This window comes from Ictalurus punctatus, chromosome 15, assembly GCF_001660625.3.
Source record: "Ictalurus punctatus breed USDA103 chromosome 15, Coco_2.0, whole genome shotgun sequence".
Taxonomy (NCBI): domain Eukaryota; kingdom Metazoa; phylum Chordata; class Actinopteri; order Siluriformes; family Ictaluridae; genus Ictalurus; species Ictalurus punctatus.
The window spans coordinates 13,850,838-13,873,125 of NC_030430.2; the positions used below are offsets into that span (position 1 = coordinate 13,850,838).

General features: G+C 39.6%; 1 protein-coding gene across 2 annotated transcripts in view; it reads left to right on the forward strand.

Annotated features, from left to right (window-relative positions):
• Positions 1-827: 827 nt before the first annotated feature.
• Positions 828-22,288, forward strand: part of nol4lb (nucleolar protein 4-like b) — a 105,070-nt gene continuing 83,609 nt past the window's right edge. Inside the window, exons 1-2 of one of the 2 annotated variants that reach the window (XM_017487782.3) lie at positions 828-2,066; positions 20,366-20,521. In XM_017487782.3, the coding sequence (XP_017343271.1) occupies positions 1,737-2,066; positions 20,366-20,521 (486 nt within the window). In that variant the 5' untranslated portion in view covers positions 828-1,736. Of the gene's footprint in view, positions 2,067-3,255; positions 3,322-20,365; positions 20,522-22,288 lie in introns of those variants that run through there. The other variant, XM_017487783.3, reaches the window with a different exon arrangement.

Here is a 22,288-nt window from a genome sequence, read left to right on the forward strand (position 1 = left end):
CCAACTTCATGCTGTTCGATTTAAGTTCTATTTAAGTATTGATTTGATTGAACAGGGTTTGCAGTAATCAGTCCTGGTTGCATCTAGTCCACCTGAACCCCATTATGAATGCAGTTTCATAGATTTGTGGAATTAGTAACAGGGGCAAATACATTTTCACACAGGCCCAGTTATTTGCTAACTTTTTTTTTTGCTTCAATAAATGACAATAATTGAAAAACTGCATTGTGTGTTTACTCAGGTTGTCTTTGTTTACTCTTACATCTTTGTTTTACTTTCTGAAACAATTTATTATGATATGCACAAAAATAAAAGAAATCTGGATGGTGTATATACTTTTTCACAGCACTGCATCTAATCTGTAGATGCTTATCTCTTGGCCTTAATGTACTATATTTAGGACTGAGGCTGCACTAAAACTTTGCAGGAAGGCAGATCTCTATGAATATGACGCACTTTTCTGTTTTCACCTACAGAGCAGGTGAGCCAGTGTGAATGAATGCGTGTACACCAAAAGGCCTGGGATTGTTTTCCAAAAATGTTGGGCTGCACACTGCGTCTTGGATGGATCACAGTAGCATGGCAGCCGCAAATAAGGCAGTTTAACCGATGAAAACATGCAGCTGATGTGGCCACAAACACGAGCTTGTGTTTCATAACCGGCGACCACCGACACACGACCAGCTGCTTATCATCACAGACCCCCAACGACGCCTGAAATCAATTTGTGTTTAAAAATGACTTTGCACTAAGACTATTAATATGATTTGTGTCTCTTGGACATTTAAAGTAAGAACTGAACAGCGACAGTACGATTTTTTTTTAATGGCGGGAGGGTGCAGCTGCTTTGTGTTGGTTTGGGGTGTCTCGAGCACTTCCTGGATTTGAGAGTCGCCTCCGCGCGCGCAGTCCCGTCACAGCCAGCCATCCAGCCGCGCTCCGGGACCTTTCCGCTTCCACGCGCCTTTTAATGCACTGAATTTACACGGAAACGCGTTCATTTGAGCGATAATCTGAATGAGAGACGCGTGCTTCCGATTCCGTTGTCCGTTCCGCGCTTAGCTCTGTTTGGGACGGCAGCTCATTCTAACAGGTGGTAAGCGAATTCAGGTGGAGCTCAGTTCAGGAGGAGGAGGAGGGTGTACAGGCTATTTCAACGACGAACGGTTTTGCCGAACGGAGCACAAACAAAAGACTTTGACAGCTAGCGTCTTATCTGTTTTTTTATTTTATTTTCTATTATTATTATTATTATCATTATTATTATTAAAAATCAGGCATTTATTGAGGGATTGTCCCGGTGCATCCGAGCATTCAGAAGAGCCGAGCAGCTCGTGGTAATTAGCTTGAGAATCTAGTCTACAGAATACAGGTGGGGGAGAGTGAGACATATAGACTGTGCGGGGGTTTTTGGACTGGTAGGAAAGCAGCCCCCTCCCCTCTGTTCCTTTGAGAGAAACCAGCACCGATATTGGTTCCGTTTTCCCTCTGGGACAAGAGGAGAAACGGCTCAGCAAACAGGTGCGAGGACGGACGCACGCACGCGCACACTCCTGGCTCATTGTTTAAACGGGATACACCTATGTGCTGAGACTAAATGTCCGAGAGCACGAGCTCGAGATTTCTCACTCACAAGGGGAGAAACTAGGGGAGCGTGACGTATTTGGAAATAGCTCATTTTCGAAGTCCCACTCTGACGATTCAGAGGAGGGTTTAGGACAGAGAGAGAGAGAGAGATGTCAGGAAGGAAGCACAACGCGGATTCCTCGAAAAGGAGCCCGGCACCATCCGAATTTGAAATGTTCGGCGAATTTCAGGACTGGTGCCTGCGCACTTACGGAGACTCGGCCAAGACAAAGACCGTGACCCGGCGCAAATACGACAAAATCCTCCAGGCGCTCTCTCTGGGCGAGGACTCGGACGCCTACGCGGATGGCAGCCACATCAACGCCAAATTTAAGTTCTGGGTTAAATCCAAAGGCTTCCAAGTCGGGAACGGCGACAGCCAGAAAGACAGGAATGGAAAATCCGACAGACCCGTGCTGTACGTCCCCATCAAGGCAACGGTTAGTAGTCTACGAGTGTCTCTTTTCCTCCACCTCTCTCCTCCCTTTTATCTTGCCTTATGGCTGTGCGCGTAATAACCTAGCGCATTTGCCTATGCAAATATATTCGTAGCCAGTCGTGCGCAGGCACGTTTGATTGACACAAGCGCACCTTTCTGACAGTAAAGCATCAGTTCATCAAAATCAGAAGACCGACTTTGGTGCTGCATACTTTACTGATTTCCCTACTCGGACACACCTGGCTTAGGAGATGGTGTTGGAGCAGTCTGGAAATCGACTGTTGTGCAATCCTGAACGGTGTGTGCTTCACACCGGCATAGTACAGTAATAAATAGTACATCTAAAGAAGTACTCTCTATATAATGTTTGATAGAGTTGAGAGGAAACGAGCTTGGAAGTCTAGGCTACAGTCGACATTTAGGATTGAACTGATCCTGAATTAATCATGCCAAACCACGCTGCAGCGTATAGGTTCTGGTCCTGAGTATCACCCCTGCACATTTTAAGGGGTTCCCTGCTCTAGTGCACCCACTTTAACCCAGGAAGTGCTGCTCAATTAGAGGACTAATTGGTTCAGGTGTGTTGTTCGGGCAGGAAAACACTGCAGTGTGCAGGACAAGGGAAGGCTCCAGGAGTTTTGTCATCTTGTATTAATGCCAGAGCGCTCGGAATTACTCCACCTGCAAAAGAAAAAAAAAAAAAAAAAAAGTTGCGCCGTAGTTTGAGAACATCAATAATACACACTGCCATTTCTGTGGAATAAAGGGGGAGCTATTTCGGTTATATCATTAAAACACCTGTTATTAAATACCATCCCAGGTACTTAGTGCCCTGCCTCATTATCTAATATGTTATATCAAATGTTATCATTATCCAGGAATTATATTATGCAGTGAATTAACTGACAGTTAGTTCCTAATTAATATAAAATAGGGTGAAGAATAGCGGTGTCCCGCCGCGGGATCGCGCAACGAGTGCGTGTCCGCGTGTGTGAGTGTGTGCGCGCGCGCAGCTTTTTAGCCTTAGTAAGCGCCACTAGACTGATTAACTAACCTCGATTAACATGGCCGAAACGTGTAGAAATTGTCCTGTATTTTCCATAGGCTAACTCACACCCCTTCCCACGCGCTACCTTCCTGCAGAGTTTAATAGCAACCCTAATCTCCTCCACCTGCGCCAACTAATAATTGTTTTCAGAAGACCTTTCTCTGCTTCATTAGGTGCATGACATGCGGGTTGGGATCAAACTCTGCAGGTGAGAATAGTCCACAAAACTCAACCCCAATACAGTTTTAAGTCATTTCCTGCTTTTCCTATGTAATCAGATTCATACAAATACAAAGTGACTTGGTGTATGTATTTTTTTAATGCATAATTTTCAATGTATAGTTTTCAGAAATAATATTTAGTAACAGTGTTTATTAAGAAAATGGTATTTGTTGAACAGATTGATGAAGGTGTTAATCAACAAGATATTAGTCCAGCCAAAAAAAAAACAAAAAACCCAAACACACCTGCTGGGACGATATTTGACTCCCCTCTCCAGAAGATTGTGGAGGAAGGTGTGTGTATTGTGTGCGCGCTCACACACACACACACACACACACACACACACACACACACACACAAATGTGAAGAGGCAGGAGGGTCAGGTCACCGCAAGAGAGAAACTATGGATAGTTCAGAGATTCATCATGGTTACTTCAGTTCAGATTATAGATCTTTTTTGCTCTCCCTGTACCCCTGATGATGAAGTGGCTGCCCCAGATTCACCCAGTTTATTCAGAAACCATTCTCTCTCGTCTCTCATGCTCCCGCTCCCTCTGTTCCTTTTCATCTCCCTTTCTTCACTCTCCAATTGACTTCAATTAGGCCCCTTGGAGAAAGCTGAAAGGTTTGATTTTTGGCTGATGTTTGGTCTGATGAATGGGAAATTCTACCACAAAAAAGGGACAGGCTTGTCACTGCTCGTTACTGCTGTTGCCCACATGCAGCAGGCAAACCTCTTGCTGCTTGATTGACAGTTCAGGGTCATTTTGGATTGTGCAGAGCTGTATATAGTGAAGATATAATGTTTTGTATTGATCTAAACACCCTCACCTATATGGTCATTCAAGTGACCTTAGATGAAGAGCTGCCTGGTTGCACACACTTCAACAAAAGGGTCAAGTGTCTTGTACCTAACCCCCCCCCCCCCCCCCCCCCCCCAAAAAAAAAAAAGAAGACTTTTGTCTAATGTTAGGGGTCAACAATATGGCAAAAATATAGATTTCTGCAGGTGCTAACAAGCTGTTTAAAAAAACCAGAACAGCTAATAATCTACTGTCCACTACATTCTTAAACTTTACACAGTTTACTTGCTTTATATATGTAGTACTTGAAATAAAACCCTAACATTTTTCACTAAATGGAAATTAGGTCACAACAATACATCAGTGACCTACTCCAGAAGAGCCTTAGAAGCAACAGATGATTTGAAAACCCAAAATGTAAACTTGTCTCCTAATTTGTGTGGTGTGGTGTGGTGTTAGTTCTTCCACCATGTAGAACAGGCTGCGATCATTGAGTGCAAACATTATTATATTAGACCTTTTTGAGTGTGAATATATATAGATATAATGCTGCAAGAAAGTTTGGGAACCCTTTACAATTTTCTGGATTTATGCATATATTTGACCTGAAATGTGATCAGATTTCATCCAAGTCCTAATATTCGTTAAAGAGCGTCCAATTAAACAAATGACTTAAAACATTATTGTTTTTACATTTATTGATTGAGCAAAATTATACAACATTAAATATCTTTGTTGGGAAAAAAAAGTCCATGAACCTTTGCTTTCAGTATCTTGTGACCCCCTTGAGCAGCAATAACTTCAACCAAATGTTGAATGTTGATGTTACAAAACTGCTTTGACTCAGTGATTTTTGTGGCCTTCGTTGAACTGTTCTCTTTCGGTCCTTCCATAACATTTCTTATGAGTTAAGGTCTTGACTTTGAGTGGCCATTCCAAAATGTTAGATTTCTTCTGCTTTAACCATTTCTTTTTAGACTTAGTTATGTGCTTAGGGTCATTGTCTTGCCACATGACTCACATATGGTTAAGTCTAAGTCCGTGGACAGATCCCCTTTACACTCTCTTGTAGAATGTGCTGGTACAATCCAGAATTCATAGATCCATTAGTAATGGCAAGCCATCCTGGACCCAATGCATCAAAGCAGCACCAAATCATGATGCTGCCACCTCCATGCTTCACAGTTGGGATGTGGTGTTTGTTTGTTTTGTTTTTTTGGGGGGTGGGGGGATCTTTTGTGTAAAACCCTACAACAGTGTTTTCCTGTCAGATAGGGTTTTAAGTAGAACCTCTTTAGGAAGCTAAGAACCGCTAAGTGTAGTTCGCAGCTATTATTAAAGCAGAAGAACACTCCTACTTTTTGAGTTGCTGGGAGTTTTAAGTTAAAAACTATAGTGCTTAGGCTTGACAGTGTGAGTGTGTGTATGTGTGAGAGAGAGAGAAAGAAAGAGAGGGAGTGAGAGTGAGCGTGAGAGAGATGGATGGGTGTGAGTGCACACTGATGATGACTACAGTAATGAGATAATGATCGGTCTCAGCATACTGACTGTGTCATTATGGCTTACAAGTCCAGAGCTGTTTCTCAGCTGTGTGACACTGAAGCTGAGCAGATGCTTGGTGTTTCACCTGAGAGTCTCGTTTCCTCTTCATATAGGGCCATATTTTGCATGATGTCTCTCAATTCAGATAATTTCAATGTCTTTTGTTTTAAATAGATGACTGACACACCAAGTCAGTACCATGCATGAAATATGAGCCATGCACAAAGGTGCATCCAAGAAACCTTGTATGGGCTGTCCTTTAGTAACTTTTATTACTAGACCACAAAAAAATGTTGACTGTTGTGTGCTTGTGCAATAGGGGATGGCCATATGTTTGAAGCTGTGTTTGAGGTGTGAGATTTGAGGGTTTTTTAAGGACCCTATAATAGGCATGACTTCAGGGGTGGAGATTCAGAGTGAGAAACAGATGACTAAAGACAAAGTGGGGCAAAGAAAGTGCAACAGATTTTGAAATCGATGAGGGCCCAGCCGAGGCAGGAAATCGTCAGAAACCCATCACATGAAGCTGACACTCGTGACTCTGTGGATGCTAATAATAACCCCATAATGTATCTCTGTTTCTTCTATCCCTGACGCTCTTTCTCTACCCCTCTTTCTCTTTGTGTCTTCTAGTGAAATTGATCTCAATATTGTGTGCTGATATATCAAAGGGCCAATGAAAGAAAAAAAAATTGCATTATTAGAGAAGAAGAAGACATTACAGTATACTAAGCCTCATGGGTTTTTACAAGTAAACTCCTATACATTTATACGTCTGTATTCTGGCCAGAAAAGTTTGCTGTGGTATGTGTATATATATTCTATAGCGGGTCATCAACTGGCTGACCCCAGCATGCATTCAGACCCGACACGGTATTTCAGCAAACTGAACCAAGTACTTGAAAAAGTATTGTAGCAGAGCTGATAAACAAATGAAAATATAAACTGACCGTTGTTCAGGAACGATATAGTGCTAAACATGATCCAGCTCAGCTTCTGTAGCAGATCCGCATGTTTTATCCAACCACATGTATTTACGTAAATTATTTAGCTGAAGGCAGCTCATCAGAAAAGATACTAGCTAAAATACTAGGTCACTAACTCATAAATGGAAGAGTTTTCATAGACTTATTACTATTATTATTATTAATTTTATTTACTGTTTCTGGTGTGATTAGTAAACTGGCATGTCTTGAAAAGTCCACAGCAAAAACATAATGATGAACGACAATTGGACAGGGAAATATGTGCTTAATCTGCCTTCTCAAATCTCATCTGTTCAGAGTCGATGGTGTTGGTCAAAAATGTTAATGTGAAGCACTACAATGGAAAAATCATAGCCACTTTAAACATTTTATCTAACTGAACTTTCAACATTTTAGTTGAATACCCATGCTTTAAAGTGTGTGTTTGGGACTCACCTTATCAGTGAATGTACCTGAGTAACCCTTCTCACACAGAATAAATATTGCAATTTGGTTGAACTAGTCTAACGATCCCTCAGTAACATGCTCAATGCGGGTATAAGGTGGAGTGTGTGTGTGTGTGTGTGTGTGTGTGTGTGTGTGTGTGTGTGTGTGTGTGTGTGAGAGAGAGAGGGAGAGAGAGAGAGAGAGAGAGAGAGTGAGAGGAAGAGAGGAGGGGAGAGGGTTGGGTGAGGTAGAGGTAGACGTCTTTATCCCCTGTGCCTAAGGGTCCCAGTGTCTATTGTGTTGGTGGATATAACATGTATATTTGAACTGTCCTATTCTATTGTGTGTTGTCAGATAACACTACCTAAGATTATTTTCTGTTTCCAATATTTGGAAGAAATTCTGAGAGATGTGTGTGTATATAGACAATTTAAATGTGTTTTTCTCTTTTCCCTTTTACAACCACTTTAGGTGAAATACCTGTTTACCTGCATGTGCCCCCACCCCCCAAGTCTTTTTCCCTGGCTCGAATATCACACACACACACACACACACACACACACACACACACACACACACACACACACACACACACACACACTATAAGTCTAAGGGCAGCTGTTAGGGAAGTCAGTAAATGTTTATGCGATACATGGACTTTTTCATCAATTCTTAAGTCAGTGTAGTTTTGTAAATTAAGCTTGAAATCTATAATTTTTCAGAGAAAGAAAATTGTGGTTGTTTGTCAATGTAACGCAAAGTTCATCATTGACCTTAGACTTCCATTATAAGTGAGTTTGAGTAACCTAATAGTAATAATAGCTTCTTCTTCTTATTATGCTTCTTATACTTTTCAGTTCAATTCAATTTTATGTGTATAGTGCTTTTTACAATGGATATTGTCTCAAATCAGCTTTACAGAAACATATAAACACAGGATACAGATTTTAAGTGTGTGAATTTATCCCTATTGAGCAAGCCAGTGGTGACAGTGGCAAGGAAAAACTCCCTAAGATGATAAGAGGAAGAAACCTTGAGAGGAACCAGACTCAGAAGGAAACCCATCCTCATCTGGGTAACAACGGATAGTGTGAAAGTAAAAAAAAAAAAAAAATTCATTACGGTTTTATATGAAGCCTGTTTGTTGAACTAGTCCACTGTTCAAAGGAGACCAGAGTGCAAAACTGCATGTTGTAATTGCAGTCCCAAAGCCATAATAGCAACCTTAGTCCCAGTAACCACAGTGAGAATGTCCATCTGGAATTATTCTTCTTATACTTATGCTTCATATTCTTATTATTATGACAAAACAAAAGAAATGAAGGACAAATGCAAGTCACAAAAGAATCAGAGATACTAAAGCATTCATGACTCACAATTAATAAGATATCAAATAATAAGGACAACTAAAGGGTAAATAAGCAGAAAATCAATAAAAAAAAATGACAGAGGATAGACAGTATGCCAAGACAAAACCAAATTACATAGTAAGTAAGCAGGAAATAAACCATACAGTAAAGGGGAGTCTATACACTTCAGCATGGGAATCCAGAAACAGAGGAACTGGTAATCGGTGAGAAGCATGTTTTTAGTTCAGATTTAGGTAGTAGTCACAGAGACTTTGAGGAAGTTCCAATGTCTAGGAGCTAAAGCGATAAACACCCTACCACTTGCTGAGGCCAATCTAAAAGGGCACCATAAGAAGTGTTTGAGCAGGAGTATAGGGATGAAGAAGGTCAGCAATGTACTATGCCTCAAAACTGTGATGGTCTTCAAGCATATTATAGGAACTTTGTTCTCAATGCATAAATGGACATGCAACTAGTGCATTTTATATAGCATATATAATATGTAATGTGAGATGATTTGTATCTGTGTGTATAAGGACCCTGCACACAGAGTTTTGACTACATTGTAAATTATTGTGGAGTTTATCAAGATAATGAATAAAGAGAATGCTGAGGATAGGGTGGAGTCTAACAACGCTGCGAAGATGTTGGAAGGCAGTCATGGTAAATGAGCTAATAAGAATAAAAAATGAGTGATGAGCTCAAATTATAGCAGGCTTACAGGGGCGTGCAGCAATGCACAAAATAAAATTTGATATGGTAGTGTTATGATACATTTTCAATACAGCAAAAATAGGCATTGTCTGAATACGTCTTCGCTTCCATTTTCAATGTATTAATATATTTACCATTATACAAGTACAATAAATAAAACAGTGTTCGCATGATCCATTCAGACTATTAGTAGCATATAAAGAAACATCTCTGGGGTTTAAATTTCTCATTCTGCTGTTAGCTTGTTGATGGACAAAACACAATGTGGCACCGTGTTGTTGATTTTTTTTGTTTGTTTGTTTGTTTTTTCTCAGAAAAAAAAAATCTAAATTAATGTTATACAAGGAGCAAAAAGAAGCTGTTGGATTTACAAAGTATTACTAATTTGTAATGCTTGGAGGCAACTTTTTTTTTTTTATATCACATTACGCACATAGTTTCTCAGACTTGGATAAAACTAGACTGGACTGCAGTGTACTCTGTGTCCTCTCGGGCTTGATGACACACACACACACACACGCCTTGGCGCCCCTCTGCTGGTTGAGCAGCTGTAGATTAGATGGTCTGGCAGTAATTGTGTTACTGGGACTTCTGGGTTTCAGGGAGAGAGACAGAGATATGGAAGGAGTGAAACAACAAAAAGTACAACAATAAGGGAAACAGCGGAAAGTGTTATTCAGCCGCAGTTTCATGCACAGCCTGCAGATTTAGTTTGTACAGCATGAAATAAAGGAAAAAAACACTTGAAAAGCGGTCCTCTGGGTCTAAATCCACTTAGTAGGGTTGATTTAATGCAAGAGTGTTCCCTGAGAGCAGAGAAAAAACACCTAGATTTCCAGAGCTGTCAGTTTTCCATCATATGGGTAGAGCTCTTCAGAGAGCCTGAATGTAGAAGAGAAAGTGTGTTTCTTCACCTCAGGGTTAGAGAGAGAGATTTTGTAAGAAGTGAGAACACCACCATAGTGGAAGTAATTGATTCAAGAAGACAGGGTATGACAAACATGGTTCCAGATATCATATCTGACTACGTTTACACGGACAGCAGTAATGTAATTATTGACCTTATTCTGAATAAGACAATATTGTTATTAAGGTGTTTACATGAGTTTCTTTTAGAATGTTCCTTTCATGTTCAGGTTTTACATGTTATAGAACATAGATCGATTAACGGCACACGTCATTACGTCCCCACGCCACGCCGTCCGACGTTCCCTCCAGAATTTCACGTATCAATATACAGTTCGTCTTCGTTATTTACATTCACAAACAATTTCTGCAGTGTGGCATGGTGCATTATCCTGCTGAAAGAGGCCACTGCCATTAGGGAAGACCCCTGTCAGCATGGGCACTCTGACCGGTCTATGGCTATGCAGCCTCATATGCAGCAAGCTGTGTTGCACTGTATGTTCCGACACTTTTTTTATCATAGCCAGCTTTGTCTTTTTAAGCAGTTTGTGCTACAGTGGCTCTTCTGTGGGATCAGACTAGATGGGCTAGCTTTCGCTCCCCATGCGCATCAGTGAGCCTTGTGCGCCCATGTCGATGTTACTGGTTCACCGGTTGTCCTTCCTTGAACCACTATTGGTAGGTACTATTCACTGCATCCCGAGAACACCCCACAAGACCTGCTGTTTTGGAGGTGCACTGACCCAGTTGTCTAGCCATTACAATTTGGCCCTTGCCACTCCTTGACAGGTGCCTTTGTTATTCAGTGTTCTTCACTTCACCTGTCAGTGATTTTAATGTTATGGCTGATTGGTTCACTGTTTTGTGGAGGTAAATATGCTTCACTCATCAGTTAGCTAGGTTATTACTATTTCTCTACAATTTAATGCGAATACATTATCCCTCATACTGAAGCACATTTTCAGGTGACTCTGCGATGGATTTGATCTGAAATGGTTTGTCAGGGCTTACACCAACTTGTGAAGTCCCTGCCAGCTCTAGTGCACACTGTCGTTAAGGTAAAAGGGGGACATGCCAAGTACTATTCTAAAACTCATGTAATTCATATTCCTCTGTATTTCTGTAATTCATACCCCACTGTATATACAGGTTATGGAACAGGTGAGTGCTTGAGCACTCATTGATGATGTAATACTGAGCAGAGATGCTGTAATCCCACCACCCTTGATATTAAATGTGCACACCGAGAGAGACTTGGTGACAGGCAGAATGGACTAGTTTCATTAGTCAGCACTGAGAAGAGAAATAAAGAGACAGTGTGCTTCCCCAACCTGGCAGCAGATGAGGCCTATTAGCCCCGTGTGCGATTCATTAGTGCACTGAAAGCCTCCTGAGAGATAATAAGAGCTCATTCAGGAATAACCAACAATACAATGTCACGTTGCAGTGATTGTCTTTATTTTTTGCTATGAGTACATTTGCACCTTATTAAATGCCTTTTATTAGTTTATCCCCAACTGCTTCTGTTCAGGACTTGGTGTCTCTCTGTTCACAAATGCCTGGTTGCAAACATGCATTCATATATTAAAGGCCAAATAAAGGTCTGGCTTCAATGTCATTCCTAAAACCAGACATGGATTTCTATAACAAACCATGTTGATGAATTGAGAACACAGCCATTAGAGTGTGTGTGCTGCTATCATAGTTTTATACATCATCAAGAGAAAATTACATAGAATTATTTAATAATTTTTGTTTTTAAATAGCAAAAAAAGACAAAACTACATGGCCATAAAGTATAGCTTTAATTTGTCAATAAATTAAAGCAAGATAAATATTCTCAAACAGGAATGCAGGCGAAAACATTAACTGCTCCAGTAAAAAAGTAAAGAATGTTGCATGTCCCTTTTTTCTGAGGGATTGACCAGAGTATTTAGTATGCATATGCTATCCTGTTCTTTTCTATCCTCTCTGGACCTCCATATATAGCTCTCTGTATCTCTACAAGTATTGTTAACTCCTCCCTCTCTCTCCCTCTCTCTCCCTCTCTCTCTGTGTGTTTCCACCATCCATCCACATTGTACAATGCTAAGTAACTTTCAGAATTATACACACACACACACACACACACACACACACACACACACACACACACACACACACACACACATACATATATATATATATATATATATATATATATATATATATATATATATATATATATATATATATATATATATATATATATGCGTGTGTGTGTGTTCATATCCAGTTGTCCTATTTGGAGAGTCATTATCAGATCTCTGCAATTTTCATGATATCGTCTAATGATAGTGAAAATTTCCCTTTGGACTTCAGCTTTCATAGTTGGTAGAGAATGATGCAGAGGTTTAGAGAAAGGCTCTGTAGTGGTTGTCTTGGTAATGTCTGTATCCTTATTCGTATAAGATTTCCTATTGTATGCCATTTACGACTCCGGTATTCCCAGAACATGACATGATGAAATTTGTGCTTAGAGCTGGAGGGATGTATAAATCTTTTCCAAAAAATAAGTAAATTGTACCTCTATACATTACACGTCCAACAGCTGTAAAGCAGTTATAAAACACAGGATGCACAGAAGAATGAAAACTCTGAAACAACGGATACATGCAAAGAAACTATACGTTCACCAAAACCAACATGAGGTCCATTACCAATAAATTTCCTAGAAGATTGAAAAAAGTTCAAAGTAAATGAGATTTGTGAGTGACTTGCACTTAGATTTAAATATATCAGGAGAACAGTTTAAGTGGAGTCAGTGGAAGTACATGAGGATCACAGTCTGATTTATTAGCTGTGTCAAAGTACTGCTTATTTTCTTCCTACATAAGGAAACTGATTTTAGCCATCCTTCACTTCTAATTTTGTTTGCATTATGCAAAGAAGATAGCGGTTCAGTCCCAAATATACTGACCACAACTACAACAAAAACACACCTGGAACACTAGGATGCAGTCCATTTTACAGAAGTCTGTATAGTAAGTAGTGAATGATTCTGGGAGCAAAGTCAGACACAGTATTTTACCAGGAAAAGAAACAACATAACAGGTTCTTACAACGAATTTTGTGCTTATACACGGTTTAGTAGTAACGAGTGAGCCGCAAACTGAGTCGAAGCAAGTAAACTGTGTGTTCAGGTCTGCAAAACTGGTCTCTTGTTCTAAGGGTTTACTGTAGAGGCTCCTTGTACACTTGCTCATGCGGTGCATTTCCTGGTTTTTATGTTGCCCATGTTCCAACCTGAGCCTTTACACTTGCACATACACCCCCGCTATAATGTGGCCATGCAGGCTGTACTGTGTGCAGAGTGGATGGTGCCACTGTCTTCCCCTCATTCCTACAGTTGCCATGGTGAGCAGGGTCTGTGCCATGGCTGCTCCTTTGGAGAAGAAATTAACAGTACTTTAATTGGCTCAAGGCTCACAGTGTGTCTTATCAGCCTGCCATACGCCTCAGTAGCTCCCCATTCTCCACGTATGCACTGCCGTGTGCCTGTTCGTGTGACAGGAATGAGTTGGAGGGTGTTGTAATTTGTGTGTATACTTGCTTAGACTTTTGAGGTTGAGCAGTCTAGGTTAAAGCTTACAGGTTTTTTTGTTTTAACACATAGACACACACCGACTAAAATTGCATGCACCTTTGAAACTAATGGACTCATTGTAGGACTCACCAGCCAAAATCAGACAACTGTCTATACATTTGCTGTAAACATGCCTACTTCCTGTTAAAACTATTCATAGATTCAATAGATCTTAGCACTTTGAGCTAAGATTGACCCATCTATGACAACTCTTGCATGGTGGGCATGACTTTCCAGATTGCTAAAAATGTTTTGTTGCTAAACTGGCAGCACAGATTCAGATGTGAATTTAGATCACGTTCAGTACTTCAAAACAAGAAAACTTGTTTTAATTTTCAGAAACTTACTTTTCTCAGGTGAAAGCTCCTATAATATAAAATGTAACGTTTTATTTTATGTGGGATTTTATCCAGGAGTTAAAGCAGGGTGTTCACAGTTTACAGAGTTTACAGTTCATGGCTGTTTAATACCGTTTAGCACCTCCTCAATTATTAGCTAGCTGTTCCGCATATTTGGTAGGTCATGTGAAGTTTTGTAAGATTAGATTTGCGATTGGATTTGGAATGTATATTTGTATTTGGGCATTGTTGGATTAGCGTGTTAGGAATGCTCTGTTTCATGATGTAGCTAACTTTTCTGTCATGTTAGCTTTTGCATTATGTTGCTTGCTCAATTTAAAGCAATTATAGAAAGGTATTTTTATGTGAAGCTTATTGCTTGTGATTTTACTGTAATCTTGTCATTGATCCTGTTATATAAATGTAAAAAAAAATCTACTCTGATTTATTGTTTATACATTGTTATTAGACTATTATTACTGTTATCAGTAGCAGTTAAGCACTTGCTCATGACAGGCAAGTCATGGTTAATAATCATTTCAGTTCCAATTGAAATTACATTAACATACATTACACTGGTTTGCTCAAGTTTCTAGCAGTTATTTCTTGCAATTAAATTATTGACAGTGTAGGACAGTGCAGTGCTCTCCACTAATACTGGCACCCTTGGTAAATTTGAGCAAATAAGGCTGTGAAAAATTGTCTTTATTGTTTAACCTTTTGATCTTTCGTTAAAAAAAATCACAAAAATACTCTGCTCTCATGCATATCAAACAGTTGCAAAAAAAAACAGTTAAAAAAAAAATCTATCTCTGTGTGTGTGTGTGTGTGTGTGTATGTATGTGTGTATATATATATATATATATATATATATATATATATATATATATATATATATATCTTTTGTTAAATATATATATATATATATATATATATATATATATATATATATATATATATATATATATCTTTTGTTAAATATAAGTGTGCCACAATTATCGTCACCTTTTTAGTCAATACTTTGTGCTACCTCCGTTTGCCAAGATAACAGCTCTGAGTCTTCTCCTATAATGCCTGATGAGGTTGGAGAATACATGGCAAGGTATCTTAGACCGTTCCTCCATACAGAATCTCTCTAGATCTTGGACCTCGAAATTTGATGGATTGAAAGATCATGATTAAAGAAAATCATGGATAGCTCCAAATCTATTCTGGAACCAAACTTACAGGACTGTGTTAAACAGATGAAGGTGAAGAAAAAGTCGCCTTTCAGCACGATAAGGACCCAAAGTCCAAGTCAACAAAAGAATGACTCTATGTAGATATATACTGTGTATATGTCACCAAGAAAACAGGTTCTTGCAACCTTCTCCTTGATTGCTCCTTGCTGATAGTCATTCTTTTTCAGGAGCAGTGGGAGCATGTTGGTAGAACTTTTTGATCTTATCTTTGCTGATTCGTCTTAGTAACTATGTCTTTTAAATAAAAGACTATGAAAGACTATGTCTTTCATATAAAATCAGGGAAATCGAATGTCCTGCCAATGTATGTTTGTCTCTGACATTCTGATCTCTTAACAAAACAACACATAAAGTAATGTGTTTGAGGATCTGGCTTTGAGTTTACCAGTGTTTGTGTATGAACGAACACACACATGCATATTTGCAAGGGTGTGTGGGTTGGTTTGTTTCTCATAGCAATCATGGTCTCGAATGTTTGTAGGGCTTCTCTGGCCCACTGCACCTCTCTGCCATGCTTCCATCACTTCTTTCATAGAGAGGTGAGGCTGCTGCTGCTGTACTAACCTGACCTGTCTCCTAGCAACAAGGCTGTTTGGTCCGGGACAGAGGAGTGGAAACTGAGAGAGAACACAGAGATGGAGAGTATGAAAGGAAAGGAAAGGCTGCAATTATTCTGTGCCATTGGACAGCGCAAGGGCCTGGAGGTGGAGAGCAGAACTGGAGGGTGGAAGAGAAAACAGTGGGGGAGGTAGAGAAGGCTAGCAAAGGGGGTTATTTAGATACAGGCGGCGCAGTGAATGCGTGACGAGGGAGATGAATTCCGCTGGACTGTAACAGTATTTTTCCGACAGCCCGAGCTGAACAAACTATTCCGTTCATCTTGTTTTTCTCTTGTTTGGTTGACCCTTTACATTTTTACAGCCCTACTTTTCTTCTTTCTGTCAGACGTGATAATCCAAGTGTGTTTATGTGTATATAAGAGTTAAAGAGCAAGGTCAACTCTGAAGGGTGGCATTGTCCCCCATATTTTATTCATGCATACACTCAAGTGCCATAACCTTGCCAGAATGCCATTCGCATACTGCCATGATTCTGTGCCACAATGGAAATGCTAATTGGGAGTGTGTGTGTTGGTGTGTCTGGCACATGGCAGGACAGCCTGGCTTTGCCTTCTCTTGGGTGCACTGACTTTGACCCCATGTGGGCATTTTCGGGAGGGGTGTGGGGTGAATGTCTGATCTGCTCTGCCTTGAGGTGTAGCCCCTGTGTGTGTATGTGTGTATGTATGTGTGTGTATTTGTGTGGTCTGCTAAGCAGGAAGGTACTCTGCTACATCCCCCTCCCTCTCCTGTCTCACATTGGGTTGTGTAGAGGCCCTGCTGCTGTCACGCACACTAACATCCCAGGCTGCTGATGTGCCCCGTAACCGTTAGGAGGAAAGGGGGCAGGGCAGCATCCTGCTCCAGTGGCATACGCTAAAACACACACACACATATATATATATATATATATATATATATATATATATATATATATATATATATATATATATATATATATATATATATACACACACAAACACACACACTGGAGTCTGGCATCCATGTCCTATTTCCTGGAGGTAAAATAACACATTGGATGCCAGTAGTAAGCATGTTGTGTAGATTTATGCCTTTGCACTTGAGAATACCCTACATGCATACGTGTGAAGGAATCTGGTTAATTATCTGGAGGATTAGAAAAGCAAAGATTACCAAATTGTGTGACTTTGGACGATCCGTGGCCAGAGCTTGACAACTCTGATGTATGTGCAAGGGTATTTTTTTTATTAACGGAGCTACAGTTTTGGTAGATTTTAATACATTTTACAGCGGTGAGTGATTTCTTGTAGAGGGGTGTCAGTAGATAACACATTGGGCCACCATGTACAGTATCTAACTAGCAAAGATCCCTCCAAGCAGCTGAATTGTGTCTGTCTTGACATTACACAGAATATAGGCCCAACTTGCCTTAATTTCTTGATAAACTAGGTGTCTTGTTGCTCCAGTCTCGGTTAAACACAAATAAGATACCATTTATTAAGTTCACTTTAAACCAGTGAAGTAAAATAAAGATGAGGTTTAATAGAGCTCACACCACCTCAACCACCAACAGCACTGCAACACAACCACTACCAACACAACACCACCACCACAACATAGTAGAACGAAGCATAGCCCTCACACAGCACCCCAGGCTGCCGTAGTTGCCTTCATCAACCAGCACAAAACAGTGGAAAATGGCACAGAGTGTCATAAAGGTCAAAAAGGGGGAGATGGGAGGGGTCGAGGCGAGGAACAGAGAACAGGGACAGGTGCACATGAGAAGGACACTGGGGTGTGGGGTGATGAGGCTGCTGATGAGGAGTAGAGTAAGAGACAGTAGAAATAAATTAGTGTGCATAAGAGTAAGGCAGTGTGCATGTGGCTCGGTGATATGCTAGCTGGCTGTGTGTGCCACATGAGCCTCATGAGGTCAACAGCGTTAAGCATGGTGGTTGGCCTCTCTATAACTGTGTATTCTTTCATCTTTGTGTCCTTTCATCTTCTACTCTGGTTGTGTTTTTAACTTTTTAGAATGTTCTTGCTATACCCGGACTAAAGAGAAAAAGTGGTTATATATTTAGTATATTATTTTATTTAATATTTTGTTCTAGTATCTTTTGTAGTGATTTGAAGAGTCTTCCTCTTTCTTATGTGCTTTCTCTGTGGAAAAGACATCAAGTGTAAAAGTATGCTACAAAATAAATGACAAAATACTGCAACCACAATGGTATCTAGATTAAATATCGTATTTTGTTCTCAGACAGTACAGAAATACATTCTGAAAAGGGCCATGAATGCAATACTGGAAAATTCTGTTGGATAATAGCTAACACTAATGTTATGGTATTCTTTTGAAACCGCACTGAAGGGTTAATTAATTTTGAAGGTTTAACTAATTATACTGTTTCTTTGGTTTCTATTATTGCTATGCCACAAATATTAACGCATTTTATTTTTCTGTGTGCTGGTAACAGAGTAACCAGATCAAAGCAGCTCTGTATGCAAGCTAGTGAAACGTATGATTAATAATGAAGGACTTCACCAATCGTGAAATATTTTAAGCATCTCTAATACATCTAGATAAAGATGTCTTTGCACCATGCTGAATAGAAGCAGTCAGCACTTCATTTTCTCCCTGATGAATTCCAGCATTTGGAAGCCTCTCAGATTAGGGCTCACTGTCTTGCAGTGAACTTAGTTGGCGATAGGCTTAACTCTTAACTGCTCAACTGTACAATGCTATCCAATTGTTATAAAAGGTCAGGGTGTCCCAAACGTCTCCATACACAGGGGAAATTAACACTTTTTTTTTTTTTTTTTAACAAAATGTCTTCGAAAACATTTCATACCTAGTTTATACTGTATACAATTATACTGTATACATTTTTTAGATAGTCTTTGACAAAAGAAGAGCATATTGAAATCATTCTCATGGCTGGATCTGGAAGCTGTTGCAAGGTTACGATGGAGTTTAACCGGAAACATGGAAAGCACTCTCCACTCTTCCTCCAGACTCTGGGACCTTGATTTCCAAATGAAATGCAAAATTTACTTTCATCATCAATTATAAATTCTTTATTCTAATATTTTGAGATACTGGATTTTTGATTTCCATGAGCTGTAAGCCGTAATTAGATTTACACCATTTGGCAGACACCCTTATCCAGAGTGACTTACATTTATGTAATTTTTACAACTGAGCAATTGAGGGTTAATGGCCTTACTCAAAGGCCCAGCAGTGGCAGTCTGGCAGTGATGGGGCTTGAACGCCTGACCTTCTGATCAGTAACCCAGAGCCTTTAACCACTGAGCCACCACTGCCTTATCAAGATTAAAACAAAAAAGGCTTGAAATATTTCTCTAAGTGTAATGAATCTAGAATATATGAAAGTTCCACTTTTTGAATTAAATTACGGGAAAAAAAATGTACTTTTCCATGATATTAAAATTTTTAGAGATGTACCTGTATAAAGGCAAATAGTGGACATTGAGAATAGTTATATTATATTCAGAAATATAAATGAATGCACACTTAGTGCAAGGGTGGAGAATTCACCCTGAATGATATGCCAGATCATAACCGGGTACCACACACAGACACACTCACTAACACCTAATTTAACATGGCCAATCTGGCTATGTGCAGGTTTTTGGACATTTGGAGAAAACCAGAGAACCAAGATGAAACCCACACAAACAGAAATATAATGCACAACTCACACAGACCATAGCCTGAGTTTAGGATCAAACCAGGGACTCTGGAACTGTGAGGCAGCAACACTACCTGCTGTGCCACCATTCCCAGATAGCAAGGTGAAACTGAGTCAATGTTGAAATTCTATCAGAATCATCATTTTGGTTGAAGTTGAATATTCAATGCTGAATGATATTAAATCAGTGTTAACAATTCATTGCTTATTCAATGTTGATTTTTGGTCAGCTTCATTTCCCCACTGGTGGGGCTTTAATTTAATGTCAATCCATCCATCCACTCATTCAATACAACGCAAATCAATTGGTTGCATTTCCGTGAAATTTAGTGAGCATATTCATGCTCCTCAGAGGATGAATCCTGTTAATTTTGTGACCTCATGACCCTCTAGTTGAACAAATATTGATTTTATGTCCATCTTGATCTATTTTTCATTGTTGAAATTTTTTCAGGGTGCAAACCTGATGAAAAATCATTGTTAAATTTCACCATTGATTCAAATGATACTTTGGTTGATGCATTATCTTTGATTCAATGTTGATTCAGTGTTGGTCTGCTATCTGGGTTCTTTTTTTCTGATTCTGTTTTTTTTCACTATTAAGATTTTAACCTACAGTATTTGATATTTTGTGAAACGTGATCGAGTTTGACCATCTGTGAAAACTGATGAACTGATGTTTTGTGGGCACAAATGAAATGATTAAATGATAACTTAAATGTTGTGTGTTTGTGGTTGTGCATATGTCCTACTGTTTAAAGTTGAAATATAGTGTATGAATCCATCTCTCTCTCTTTGTGTTGCAGTGTGTGGACAGTGCTGCCGGACAGGAGATCTCGTCTCTGAAGAGAGTTGCCGTGGTGGAGGATTTCTACGATATCATCTACGCCATGCATGTGGAGATCAGCTCTGACCAAGCCAAAGCACCCAAACATGCTGGCCAGAAGAAAACATATAAAGCGGTTAATTAGCACATTATACAACCTTCTTTCTTTCTATCTGGCTCTGTCTGTGACCTGCTTTCTCTTTACCGGCTTTTCCCTTCACTTAGCAATTATGCTCTGCCCTACCATTTTTATTTCATTCTCATTTTTTGCCTCTTTTCTGCCGACTCTCTCTTTCTTTCGTATGTTCTTCTTTTGACTTGCTTGATTGTGTGTCATATTAATGCCTGAACTCCAGACCCACAGCTGCTCCTTCTGATTGGGCTCTTTTTCTCTTTTGTCACGTGTTGAGATACTTTTTTTTTTTCATGGTCATGAATATTTTTTTGAATGATTAAAGCCCTGCATCTCTTGTATAGCTGATGCCTTCTGCTACACTTCTGTGTTAGGAGTTGTGATAGAGTCTCAGCATTTTAAAAGAATAGTGCACCTGTGATTACTGTTATTTCTTTTCAGTTTCAATGGATAGAAACAGTCTACACACCCCTGTTAAAATGGCAAGGTTTTATGAAGTAAAAAGTAAAAAAATGACACCAAGATACATCACGTCAGATCTTTTCTCACCTTTAATGCACAATTGCATATTATACAAATGAAGTGACCCTGTCCAGGGTGTACCCCGCCTTGTGCCCAATGCTCCCTGGGATAGGCTCCAGGTTCCCAGTGACCCTGATAAGGATAAGCGGTATAGAAGATGGACGGACAAATGAAGTGAAAAATAATCATAAACTTTTATTGGGTAAAAATAGAGAGTTACAATAACCTGGTTGCATAAGGGTGCACACCCCTAAATACTTTCCTGAAGAACCTTTTGATTTTATTACATTTATTACATTACATAGTCTTTTTGGATAAGAGTCTATCAGTGTGGCACATCTTTACTTGGTAATATTTTCCCACTCTTTCTTGCAAAATCAATCGAGATCCATCAAATTTTAAGAGCATCTCCTGTGCACAGCCCACTTCACGTCACCCCACAGATTTTTTTTTGTTGGATTCGGGTCTGGGCTCTGTCTAGTTCATTCAAAAACATTGATCTTCTTCCTTCGGTTAAGCCATTGCTTTGTTGAATTGGATGTACGCTTTGGGTCATTGTTGTGGTCAAAAGTTAAATTCCTTTTCACCTTCTGCTTACTAGCAGACGCCTTGACGGTTGTGCACTAAAACTGACTGGCGTTTATAGCGATTCCTGATTCCCTTCACCTTGATAAGTATCCCAGTTCTGGCTGAATAAAAGCAGCCCAAAAGCACGATGCTGCCAACACCATGCTTCACTGTGGGTATGGTGTTCTTTTGGTTATGTGCTTTTTTTTTTTTTTTTGCACCAAACATACCTTTTGGAATTATGGAATTATTATACCATTTGGAATTTGTCTCATGAAAGCATAACACATTAAACATGGTTTATGGAGATTTAGTTGGGCTTGGATGTTTTTTTGTGAGAAACGGCTTCTGTCTAGCCACCCTAGCCCAAAACCCAAACATGTGAAGAATATGAGAGATTGTTGTCGCATGCAGACAGTAATCAGTACTTGTCAGCTCCTTTAATGTTGCCAAAGGTCTCTTGGCAGCCTCTCTGGTAATTATTTGCTTTGTCCTTTTGTAAATTTTGGAGGGATGTTCTGTTTTTGGTAATGTCACTGTGATTTTCTCCACTTGTTGATGATGGCCTTCATGGTGTTCCATGGTACAAATAATGTTTTGGAATTTTTTATGCCCCTCTCCTGATTGATTCCTTTTGACGCTGAGACGATGTATAGGCTTGGTGAGCTCTTTGTAGACCAT